Below are 12,763 nucleotides of genomic sequence, written 5' to 3' on the forward strand. Positions count from 1 at the left end.
GAATATATATAACTTTTGTCATAAAAACCAATGTTTTGAGGATTGAACATCCTGGTTCCTGTATCTTGGTACACTTATTCTATGTATTTCTATAGTATAAAATATTTGAATTTGGACTGCTGATTATGAGGCTTGCATATGTTAGAATTTGATAAATACTGAGAAATAATAATGAGGAGAGTGTCCATTTCCCTGCACCTCCACCAACATTGTTATCAAGCTTCTAATTTTTTCTGATAGGAAAAAAAAGTTCATTTTATTGTATAAATTCTTTGTCAGTGAAGTTTTGCAGCTTTTCATGTGTTTGTTTACTATGTTTCTTTTTGACCTTTAGAAGTTGTTTTGTGGGTTGTTTTTTTTTTTTTCAGTCTTGCTGCTGTGTATGCAGTGGCACGATCTCGGCTCACTGCAACCTCCGCCTCCTGGATTCAAGCGATTCTCTTGCCCCAGCCTCTGTAGTAGCTGGGATAACAGGCGCCCATCACCACACCCAGCTAATTTTCGTAGTTTTAGTGGAGACAAGGTTTTTCCATGTTGGCCAGGCTGGTCTCAAACTCCTGACCTCAGGTGATCCGCCCACCTTGGCCTCCCAAAGTGCTGGGATTGCAGGCATGAGCCCCTACGCCCACCTAGCCATGCGTTATGTTTTTGCTTTGTCCATGGACAGTAACCTTTTGTCTCTTATGTGCATTACATAGTTTCTTTTAAGATGTCAACTTATAGTTCATTTATGGTCTCTGCTTTATAGAACTTCTAAATTTCTGTATAATCACAGTGACAAATTTTTTTCTGGGTTCATATGTTGCTTAGAAACTCTTCCCTACATCAAAAACATTAAAATATGTTTTCAGATTTTCTTTTATAATTTTCTATTACATATAGGTGATTAATTACTCTTGCATTAATTTTGTGGTATAGTGACACAGAGGAGTTTACCTTTTCCCCCTCAAACGAGGTATTGTTCCAACACAGTATTGCATAAATCTTTTTTCCAGTCATTTGAAATGTCAGTTTTTTATCACTTACCAATTCTCATTATACTTGAGTCTGTTTTAGATTGTCTCTTATATTGATCTGTTAGTTTATAGGAAAGCTGTATTACTTTCTTTTTTTTTTTTTTTGCATCACATTTGTATCTAGCCACATCACCAAACTTTCTTTCCAGTTCTAATAGTTTTTCTACTGATGCTCTGAATTTCCTAGGCAGGTTATCATTTAATCCACAAATAATATTAACTTTCTAATATTTATATTTCTCTATTTCCTTGTCTTACATATTAGCTAGAACTTTTAGAACAACTTTGAATTGCAGTGATAATGGGCTTGTCCTTACTTTGTTTCTGACTCTAAAGTGAAGAATGCTTTTAGTGTCTCACTGTTTCATTTGCTGTTAGTATATAATAGGGAGCCTTCATTTCATTAAGAAAGTTTCCTTTGGGTTTATATAAGCCAGGATAATTTAAAAAATTAAAAATAGATGTTGAAAGTGTATAATGTGTGAACTGTAACTCAATAAAGCAGTAAAAAGTGAATGTGAATTTTTTTAATGGCTTTAAAACTATTTTGGTGATTACTATATATTTTTTCTCCTTATTAATAACTACACGCATTTTAAAATTTGTGGTAAGAATGCTTAACATGTGATCTACTCTCTTAACAATTTTTTAACTGTGCAATACTGTGTTGTGGACTATAGATGCAACATTCCACAGTCAATCTCTTGAACTTATTCATCTGGCTTAACTGAAGCTTTAAGCCTATTGATTAGTAACTCCCCATTTCCCCTCGTTGCAGCTCCTGGTGACACTATTCCACTCTTTGACTCTATGACGTTGACTATTTTAGGTACCTCATGGAAGTGGAATTGTGCATTATGTATTTTGTGGGATTGGCTTATTTCAGTTAGCATAATGCCTTTCAGGTTCATCCATGCTGTCTCACATTGAAGAATTTCCTTCTTTTTTTAGGCTGAACAATATTCCATTGCTTATGTATGCTGCGTTTTTATTATTCATCTGTTGATGGACATTTAGTCGGTTTCCACATCTTGACTACTATGAATAGCACTGCAGTGAACATGAGAGTGTTAATATCTCGTTGAGATTTTGATTTCAACTCTTTTGGATAAATACTTAGAAGTGGGATTACTGGATTTTATGGTAGTTCTACTTTTAATTTTTTAAAGATTTTTTTGGTGAACCTCCATCCTGTATTCCATAGCAGGTGCATCATTTGTAATTCCACCTGTGCAAGGATTTCAATTTCTCTACATTCTTGCCAACACTAATTATCTTTTGTTTTTTGGATAATGTCTATCCTGACATGTACATTAGAGTTGTAATCTTTCTGCTGGTAGAAGGTCTTGCTTCAATGGTGATAGCTTCTTACTGATCAGGTGGCTGTGGCAATTTCTTAAAATAAGACAACAATGAAGTTTACCACATTGATTGACTCTTCCTTTCGTGAAAAACTTCTCGGTAGCATACAATGCTGTTTGATAGCATTTTACCCACCATAGAACTACTTTCAAAATTGGAGTCAGTCCTCTCAAACCCTGCCACGCTTTATCAACCAAGTTTATGTCATATTCTGAATCCTTTGTTTTCATTTCAACAATGTTCACAGCATGTTCACCAGGAGTAGATTCCATCTCAAGAAATCACTCTCTTTGCTTATCCATAATAAGTGACTCCTCATCCATTCAAGTTTTATCGTGAGATTGCAGCAATTCAGCCACGTCTTGAGGCTCCACTTCTAATTCTAGTTCTCTTGCTGTTTCCACCACATCTGCAGTGACTTCCTCTGCTGAAGTCTTGGACCCCTTAGAGTCACCCATGAGGGTTGGAATCATTTTTAATGTTATATGAGAAGAAAACATTCTAAGAAAATAACAGATAAAGTAGAAAATAAGTTGGAATCAACTGCTTCCCATCTCTTATTGATGTTAGTATTTTGACCTCCATCCATGAATCACAAATATCCTTAATGGCATCTAGAATGGTGAATCCTTTCCAGAAGGTTTTCAATTTACCCAAATCCATCAGAGGAATCACTATCTATGACAGCTATAGCCTTATGAAATATATTTCTTAAATAATAAGACTTGAAAGTTGAAATGACTCCTTGATCCAGACTGCTTTCCTGCAACCTTAATCTCCTTGTCCATCTCTATCAGAACTCTTGGGTGACCAGCTGCATTGTTAATGAGCAATAATATTTTGAAAGGAATCTTTTTTCTGAGAAGTAGGTCTCAAGAGTGGGTTTAAAATATTCAGTAAATCATGCTGTGACAGATGTGCTGTCATCTAGGCTTTGTTGTTCCATTTGTAGAGTAGAGGCAGAGTAGATTTAGCATAATTCTGAAAAAAGGCCTCAGGATTTTCAAAGTGGTAAATGAACATTGGCTTCAACGGAAAGTCACCAGCTGCGTTAGTCCATAACAGGGTAATTCTGTTTTGGATTTTTCATAAAACCAGCTTTTGGTTTTATTATATTTATGAAGGTTCTCCATTTTATTAACCTCTGCTTATATTTTTATGTCCTTAGTTTTTCTTTTGGTGCACTTTTGTTGTTTTTCTGTGTTTAAAGTTCACATCATTTATTATCAATCATTATTGTGTCCTAGTAAATACATTTAAAAGTTATAACTTTTTCTCTGAAGAAAACTCACACTGCATCCCACGTTGTGTGTAGCATTACCATTAATGTTATTTCCGTGTAGTCTGTGATTTGAGTTTTGATCATTTAATCCAAAATCATTTAGAAGAATGTCCTAAAATGTCTAACTAGTTTTAGGCCGGGTGTGGTGGCTCATGCCTGTAATCCCAGCACTTTGGGAGGCTGAGGTGGGTGGATCACGAGGTCAGGAGATCGAGACCATCCTGGCCAACACAGCGAAACGCCGTCTCTACTAAAAATACAAAAATTAGCCAGGCGTGGTGGCACGCACCTGTAGTTCCAGCTACTTGGGAGGTTGAGGAAGGAGAATCCCTGGAACCCAGCAGATGGAGGTTGCAGTGAGCCAAGATCGTCACTGCACTCCAGCCTGGCAACAGAGTGAGACTCCGTCTCCAAAATAATAATAATAATAATTTTTAAAAATGTCTAACTAGTTTCTTCTGTTGTATATTTTGCCTTTAAAATTAACTTGCTATTTATTGAGATGGATGTTCAGTTTTAGTAAATGCTCTATGAGGATTTTTTTAAATGTTCATTCCTTATTTGGGGGAAGTTCAATGTTACATGTTATTATCATGTTATTAATGTGCTATCCTAAATGGTCTAGTACACCAACTTATTTTTCTACTTTATCTGTTTTCTTAGAATGCTATCTTCACATACAACATTAAAAATGAATTTTTCAAAATTGTCTTGTAATTTTAATAGTGTTTGCTTTATATAGCTAGTGCTGTTGTTCATTGCATGATTATTATAGGATTGTACTTTTGATTATTATAAAGGATATTCTTTGCTTCACTTAGTGGTTTTTGCTGTAAATTTTTCCTTGTAGAAAATTAATATTGCCACATCTGCTTTCTTTTTTATAGATTTGCCTGGTTTACCTGTATTTATTTATTTATTTATTTATTAACATTTTTGTGACATTTTGGTTTAGGTATATTTCTCATTATTATATTTTTTCTATTCAAATTCCTCTAATACTCATTTTCTAATTGGTGAATTTAACCCATTTTCATATTAACTGTGATAACTGCTGTGTTTGTACTTCTTTCTGCCGTCTGATTTTATGTTTTCTATTCATTGTGCTTTTCAAAAATTATTTTCTTGATACTTGCTGAATTGTTAGCTATATCCTATTTCTATATTTCCTGGTGGTTTTTCTTAAATTATTAGCAAATATATTCATCTTGATATTAAGAATTCATCAGCATCTAAAACCTGTTACCACCACCGATAGTAGCTAACAGTTATTATTTTCTGTGTGTCTGACAGTATTTTAAGTTTCTTACCAGTATTAACTCAGTAAATCCTCACAACCATCTTGTGAGAAGGGAGTCAGTTATTCCCATTATTTACAGATGAGGAAACCAGTAAGAAGGTAAGTAATTTTCCGAAAGGCACACAGCTAGTGAGTAGTGGAGGCAGAATTCATACTCAGGCTCTGTACTTAGAGGACCTGCTTGCTTCAGCCCTGAGCTGTCGGAATATTGTTACTTGTCCCTGCCTACGCACCCTCTCCTTCCAGGTTATGCTGAAATTTACTTCTAGATTGTTGTCTTATCTGTTATGTTTTAAGAAGTCTCTAAACATTTACATTAAAGACACCAGGAATCTTTGGACTTGACTTCAAATTTTACTGATTTATTTTTCCTTGACATGTAGAATTGGCATGCTTTCTGGGTGCTTTCTCACCTGAAAAATGGCTTTATTTTGCCCTCATTTGATGGATAGATAGGTTTATAGATATTTGTGGGTTTCAGTCAACATTTTGATGACATTGCTTCTTTGTGTTCTAGCATTGAGCATTACAGATGAAAATTCCTATATAGTTTTTCTCTCTGGAAATTTATAAGGTTTGGAGGGGTGATGTATGTGCGTTGTTGTTCTCTTATTCTTTCACTTTAGCCTCTCTTTTTTGAATTTCTGTTACTGCTTTTATCATATTATCTATTTCTTTTCTTTCTGTGTTCTCAGAGAATATCATCGCTGAGTCTTTAATACTATCAACTTCAGCTGTGTACATGTTGCTCTTCAACCTCCTTTTGAGGCTTTAAATTAGGCAAATATATTTTTCTTAGAATTTCTGAAAACTCCTTTTCACTGGAGCTTATTTTAATTATATGGATGCATTATCCTCTTAAACTTCTGTGAAAATAATAACTGGAGTTTTCATTTGCATTAGCTGTTTCATGAGAGGTCAAGTTTTTTACTCATTTATTTTGATGTTTCCTTTTCATGCTATTTGTGTCTTGGGATTTGGTTGTATAATCACATTTTTAATTAGCTACCTGATTTAAATAAAGTATCAGTAGTTACTTTCAGAGTTCTTGGTGATTATAATAATTACTCACCTACCAGGCTTCTTCCTTGCATGCAGCTCACTACAGGAATCTGTTGTGCCTAGAAGATTTCGGGACAAGTGGGGAAACCGCACTCTGTTAACTGCATGCCCAGGGAAGGAGCTACAAGGGAGATAGAATAATTTGGTCTCCACTATTACCTTAAGAGACCTTCCCGTCTTCTGTGTAAAAAAACACTACTGCATACAAAGGGAAGGAGCTACAAGGCAGATAGAATAATCTGGGCTCCACTACTATCTTAAGAGACCTTCCCCTGACTTCTCTTTTAAAAAAAACCTATGGGTCTGTGTACCTCTGAATTTAGTTTCTACACTTATTTCTCTCTTCACCCCCAAAATCCATATCAGAATGCCCCTGCAGGCTATAAAACCTTTCATAAAAGTAAAATACCCAGTCTTTTCAAGAGAAGAATAAAATAGGCAGCCTCCTACCTCTTGTCTTACTCTAATAGAAACTCCTTGAAGGTAAGTGTTGTGTCCATACTGTTCATGCTGCACAGCAGTTGCCCTTATCTCAGGGCAATGCATCCCAAGACCCCCAGTGGATGCTTGAAACTGCAGAGAGTAACACACCAGATTGCCATCATCGGAACACATTTCTGTTCATGTCTTCCACCCTCAAATTTAATTCCTTTTCCATCTTAACTAAGTACTTATCATGGACTGTGGCCATAACTTTTGCAGTTGTAGATGCAACAGCAAAACTAGCATTAATTTTTTCTTCTTCACAATTTCATGGATAGATTTATTCTTACTGTAAATCTTAGCAACCACAGCATATGATGTTTTTTCTTTTGAGAACTTTCACCTTTTCTCTTAAAGAAAGCACTTTACAGCTTCTCTTTGGCATATCTCAACTGCCAGCATCACTGCTCCTGCACTTTGGGACCATTATTAAGTCAGAAAAAGGGTTACATGAAAACAAGCACTGAGCTACCACCAGAGTCCATCTGATAACTGATACGGTAACTATGTGACTAACAGGCTGGTGACGTATACAGCATGGATATGCTGGACAAAGGGGTGAGTCACGTCCCAGGTAGGATGAAGCAGGATGACTTGAGATTTCACTATTCAGTATGGTGCACAATTTAAAACTTAGGAATTGTTTATTTCCTGGAACTTTTCGTTTAATATTTTTGGACTGCAGTTGACCACAGGTAACTGAAACTGTGGAAAGTGAGGATCGGAGGATAAGCTGGGACTGTGGTATTCATTTCGTTGCACAGTGCCTAGAATACAGTAGGTGTACTGTAAGTGTTTTGTAAAGGGATAACTTTTCTGAAACTAAAAATATTTATGTTTTACCCAATTTTTCTGCTGGAAATTTATGCTAAGGAAATATTCAGAGATGCTTACAAAGTTTTATGCACGAGTGTTTATGTTATTTGTAATTGTGAAAAATGAAAACAACTCAAAAGTTTAACAGTGGTCATCTAAAGTATTGTATACACTGTATATATAGGTTTAATAGAAGGTCATCCTATTCATTTATTCATGAGAGGTACAGTCTCCAGGGGTCTGTAAAATCTATTTTGGTTTAACCAAAGAACAAATTTTTGACATATCTTGAGTATGATGACTATAAATTATGACTTTTAAATTGTTGTAATTTTTGTAGTATTATCTGATATTTTAATTTTTATGTATGTTCCTAAGTAGTTTAGAGATACTCAGATTTTTAAAATCTAAGATCAAACAAATGAAGCTTATTTTTATGTATTCATATTATAAGAGACATCAGTAAATAGATAATATTTTTGTTTTATTCTAGAAAAAAGCTCCTTGAACACGGTGAGGTAAAGCTTTCATTTTAATCTCTGGTAGACTTGTGTATTACATTCTAGTTTGAGGATAATTGACAAAGGTATAACCTGCTGCTGACGCACCATCAGTCGTGAGTTGTCAGCATTGGTGATACATTTCTGCTGATCCTTCTCGCTCTTTCATCTGCTCTCACTCTTGAATAGTAATAAGGATTTAAAAGCTAGAAGGCTGATTTGTGACTATAGTACAGAATTAAATTAAATTGCATTCATTTAACAATAACAAGCATTTGGTTTCTAGCCTGCTGAGCTAATCAGCTACACTCCATTAGGGCAGGCACCCCTCGCCCTGTGACTGGTGGCCATCTGCCACCACGTAGATTTGCTGGTCAGTCAGCGACAAGCTCAGAAGTGTTGAAGGACTCAAAAGATACTAAAGTAATGTTCCTGCCTTTCAGTATGTGTAAGTTTACAAAGGAGACAAATAAGACAACATTTTATATGGTGCGAAATTATTTTGTGGCATAAAAAGGAAAAGATCAGTGTGGGCTGGAAATAATTTCCTATTTGATAGAACTTTAAGTGGGTGTTGAGGTAAAGGTCAAATTGACAGGAGTGGGTAACTGAATTTGAACTTAATAGGGATAGTTTATGACACATGTTGAGTATCCTTTATCCAAAATGCTTAGGACTAGAGGCGTTTCAGATTTCAGATTTTATTGAATTTTGGAATATTTATACTGTAGTTACTTAGCTGAGATCCCTAATCTGAAAATCCAAAATCCAAAATGCTTCAATGAGCATTTGTTTTAGCATAACCTTTGAACATCATACTGGTACTCAAAAGTTTCAGATTTTGGAGCATTGTAGATTTCAGATGTTTGCATCAGGGATGCATTGGTAACTTTGTCACTTTACAGTGAGGCCCGCTGTGTTGGTCCTCCGCCTCCTCGCACCACCTCCTGCTCTCCCTGGCTCCTCTGCCTGCTCCATTTTCTTGCCGGCTGCACTTATTGCCTTACAGTAGACTATGTAATGGATTTATTTATTTGCTATGTCTATGTATTGTCTGTCTTTCATTACTAAATGTACTTAAATACAATACAAGGGCAGAAATTGCTCACTGTTGTATCTGAAGCACCCAGAAGAGGACCTGGAACATAGTAGGCGTTCGATAAATTGTTGCTGAATGAATGAATGCTAATAGGCTCATTACTAAGTTAGAAGGTCCTTGTCTTAATGAATAATACAGTTTTAATATACTTCATTAATTTAAAAATATGAAAAGCAAAAATATGATTTTGTCTTATTTGTGTTTTTATAGCTGGCTTTTCACACGTTGCAGTTGTTAGCGTTTACTGCCCTTGCCATTTTAATTATGAGGCTAAAGCTGTTCTTGACGCCACACATGTGTGTTATGGCTTCCTTGATATGCTCTCGGCGGGTAAGGGATTCATTCTTTTATAACAATACAAGCATAACCTTTGAACATCATATTGGTACTCAAAAGTTTCAGACTGAGTACTTCAGGGTACTTTTTTTTTTTTTTTTTGAGACGGAGTCTCACTCTGTCTTCCAGGCTGGAGTGCAGGGGTGCGACCTCAGCTATAGCAGCTACACTTATAATTACTGCGGCTTTGCCAACTAATTCAAAATATAAACACACTAAGTGTTTTTAACTTAACTAACTTAAATGATTTAAAATATTACTTCATGATTCACTATAAGCAAGAAAAGCAATTTCAAGTGGCTTTGAAAAGTATTTCTAGATTTTAATTGATAGTTCTATAACAAGCGATTAGGCAAATATTTCCCCTCTGTTAATATCCTGTCCATGAACATAACCTTTTGGAGTTCAGGTTTGTGTAAGAGTGCCTGGCGCAGTGACTCACACCTGTAATCCCAGCACTTTGGGAGGCCTAGATGGGTGGATCACTTGAGGCTAGGAGTTCGAGACCTTCCTGGCCAACATGGTAAAACCCCATCTCTACTAAAAATACAAAAATTAGCTAGGCATGGTGGCAAGTGCCTGTAATTCTAGCTACTTGGGAGGCTGAGGCAGGAGAATCGCTTACCTGGGAGGCAGAGGCTGCAGTCAGCCAAGATTGCACCACAACACTCTAACCTGGGTGACAGAGTGAGACTCTGTTTCAAAAAAAAAAAAAAAAAAAGTGTTTCCTGGTGGCCGGGCACAGTGGCTGACAGCTGAAATCCCAGCACTTTGGAAGGCCAAGGTGGGCAGATCACTTGAGGTCAGGAGTTCAAGACCAGCCTGGCCAACATGGTGAAACCCTGTCTCTACTAAAATACAAAAATTAGCCGGGCATGGTGGTGTGTGCCTGTAATCCCAGCTACTCAGGACGCTGAGGCAGGAAAATTGCTTGAACCCAGGAAGCAGAGGTGGAAGTGAGCTGAGGTCGCACCACTGCACTCCAGCCTGGGAGACAGAGTGAGACTCCCTCTAAAAAAAAAAAAAAAGTACCCTGAAGTGCTCATCCAATACCAGAGCAGATGCAGAGTAATTGCTCTAGTACGGTCCTGTTTGGCTCAAAGAATCTGTAAGAAATTCTGGGGTTCTATCACTGTATCTAACATACAAAAGAACTAGATAAATTAGCTAGAATATTGGGCCTCAGGTATTTCTACAAACACCTTACTTAGTTTTGATTATGAGTGTATAGCCTTAAAATACCATAATGCCTGTTTTCCTGAGAAGAATCTATATATGTCAAGCTAATAGGGCTTCCCTGTCTACTAACGATGTCCACAAAAGGCAGCCAAGGATGAAAGGATTTAGTTCTAAGATGTTTCACAGCTGTGATTTGTTTATTTTAATCCTTGGTAGTAAATTAGTACTAGAAGGATCAGGCATTACTTCCTTAATTCTTCCCAGGGGAGAGAAAGTTCCGTTTTCACCTGGGCCCTGTAATGCTAACATATTCGTTGCTTTAGAAACAACCGGAGATGGTAATTCTGTATACGTGTGTGCTGATATCAAAGGGTAATTCACATTGGTTTGAGTAACAAGGTGAGAATTTATTGTTGACCCTACAGTACGCTTCATTATAAGAACTATAAATAAATGATTTCTGTCGTTTCAGCTCTTTGGCTGGCTTTTTCGCAGAGTTCGTTTTGAGAATGTTATCTTTGGCATTCTAACAGTGATGTCAATACAAGGTTATGCAAACCTCCATAATCAATGGAGCATAATAGGAGAATTTAATAATTTGCCTCAGGAAGAACTTTTACAGTGGATCAAATACAATACCACACCAGGTGTGTAGGTATTTTGGTTATATGCATAGTTTTGCGCAAACATACTCACAAACACATTTGTGTATACTATATAATTCTTATTTCTGATATATGTGTTTATGTGTGTATGACAGATTTACAAATAGACATTCATATTCTCACAGACTTTGAGCAGACTATTGCAATGTCAATCAATTAAACCCTTCCAAAACACAATTTTGCGCCCCCTTTAAGCCCCTCCCAGATAATTATCAAATTTAAATTAGCACCAGGAAATTAATGATTTTTCACAAGTTATGTCCTTTAACTCTCAGAGAGCACTATAGCATTTTAACCATAACAATGACAAATCAAAGAAATAAATCTTTAAAAATGAAATTTCACACCTTGTGCCAGGCACAGCAGAAGATACTTTTGATGGTGGGGAGAACTGGCACCGCTTCTGTCACTCCAATCAGTGCCCTCTCCTCTAATTCTGTAAACAGGTCATCGGCAGAAGAGTTAAAGTCTTGGATATTCTATTTTCTTCACAAAATCATCTCATAGAGATAGTATACACCCGACTTTTAAATACTCCAAAATTTTCTTTTTAGCTTACCTTCTTTTCTTTCTGTCTTTATTCAGAACTATCTCAAGCAGATAGATATTTTTAAATACCTTTCCAGAGAATAAGTATATTCTATAACATTTTCTGTAACTAAATTTGTAAATCTAAGATTATTTTTGATATTTAGAAACTTTCTCTGGTACGAGTTCTTCACTGTGGTTTATTTAAATTTTCTTATGACTCCTGAGCTTGTTTCCTCTTATTTCTTATTTGATAGCCACTTTTTTGCTAATTAACCATCATTAAGGTAAATCTTTATAGGCATTAACTAAGATATTTGGTCTATAGCTTTCAAAGGGTGTAGGTGACAGCGCCTCATTAAACTGCCAAGCCAGTTTAATTCGAATTTTAAAAGTAATCCCCAACAGACTTTTTCCACATAGAAGCTCAAGATAATCACTCCCTTTCTTTACTCTCTCTTGCCCCTCCCCAGTTATGGCTATTTTTCCCAAGCTTTTAAAGATAGCTGCCCTTTTAATCTTTTCTTGTGTCTTTCTTTGTTCTGGTGTTTGTATTGGGTTCCTTACAGAGAGCCTACATTTGGCAACTTATCCTTCTAAGATAACTGCCACAAACCCCTATCTCACTTTTAGATGCCTCTTCTTTTCAATCTGTCTTGTTCTCCTTTTAATTACTCTTATTATGAGTTATCTCATGGTTACCACATATTAAAAGCTGTATGAAGTTTTGTAGTATTAATGGAACTGGTGCTTATGTTGAGGTCTGCCATATAAGGTTGTATAGTTTGTGCACTGCACAAAGGTGACCAATTGAGAGGATAAGTGAAAGCTTAAATCCAGCTTGTGGTCCACTCATCATGCTATGTACAAATGGGGCTCTGTCAAGTCAGGGGAATACCTTTTTCTAATCTGTGTGTAGGCTAAATGGAAACTTCCATACGGTGATAGGAAAATATCTGATATTTCTTTGTTATGCTCATTGACTTCACGGCCAAAAAAACAGAAGGTGGAGGGGGAGGGTATTTCTTCCTCTCTGTCTGCCATAGACGACAACTCAGTGGGTCCAGCTCTTGCTGGACAGGTGTGCCTAGTTTTTTCTGGAAGACCCTGGCCCTGGGCTTTCAGTTCTTCTTGC

General features: G+C 36.4%; 1 protein-coding gene across 2 annotated transcripts in view; it reads left to right on the plus strand.

The window, feature by feature from the left end:
• The window catches only part of LOC123572348 (probable C-mannosyltransferase DPY19L2), a 103,733-nt gene that overhangs the window by 69,616 nt on the left and 21,354 nt on the right, over nucleotides 1-12,763 (plus strand). Inside the window, exons 17-19 of one of the 2 annotated variants that reach the window (XM_065542150.2) lie at nucleotides 7,815-7,839; nucleotides 9,131-9,250; nucleotides 10,908-11,082. The exons of the other annotated variant lie outside the window; for it this stretch is intronic. Of the exons in view, the coding sequence (XP_065398222.1) occupies nucleotides 7,815-7,839; nucleotides 9,131-9,250; nucleotides 10,908-11,082 (320 nt within the window). The remainder of the gene's footprint in view (nucleotides 1-7,814; nucleotides 7,840-9,130; nucleotides 9,251-10,907; nucleotides 11,083-12,763) is intronic. 2 annotated transcript variants of the gene reach the window in all.

The sequence above is a fragment of the Macaca fascicularis genome, chromosome 3, assembly GCF_037993035.2.
Source record: "Macaca fascicularis isolate 582-1 chromosome 3, T2T-MFA8v1.1".
NCBI lineage: Eukaryota > Metazoa > Chordata > Mammalia > Primates > Cercopithecidae > Macaca > Macaca fascicularis.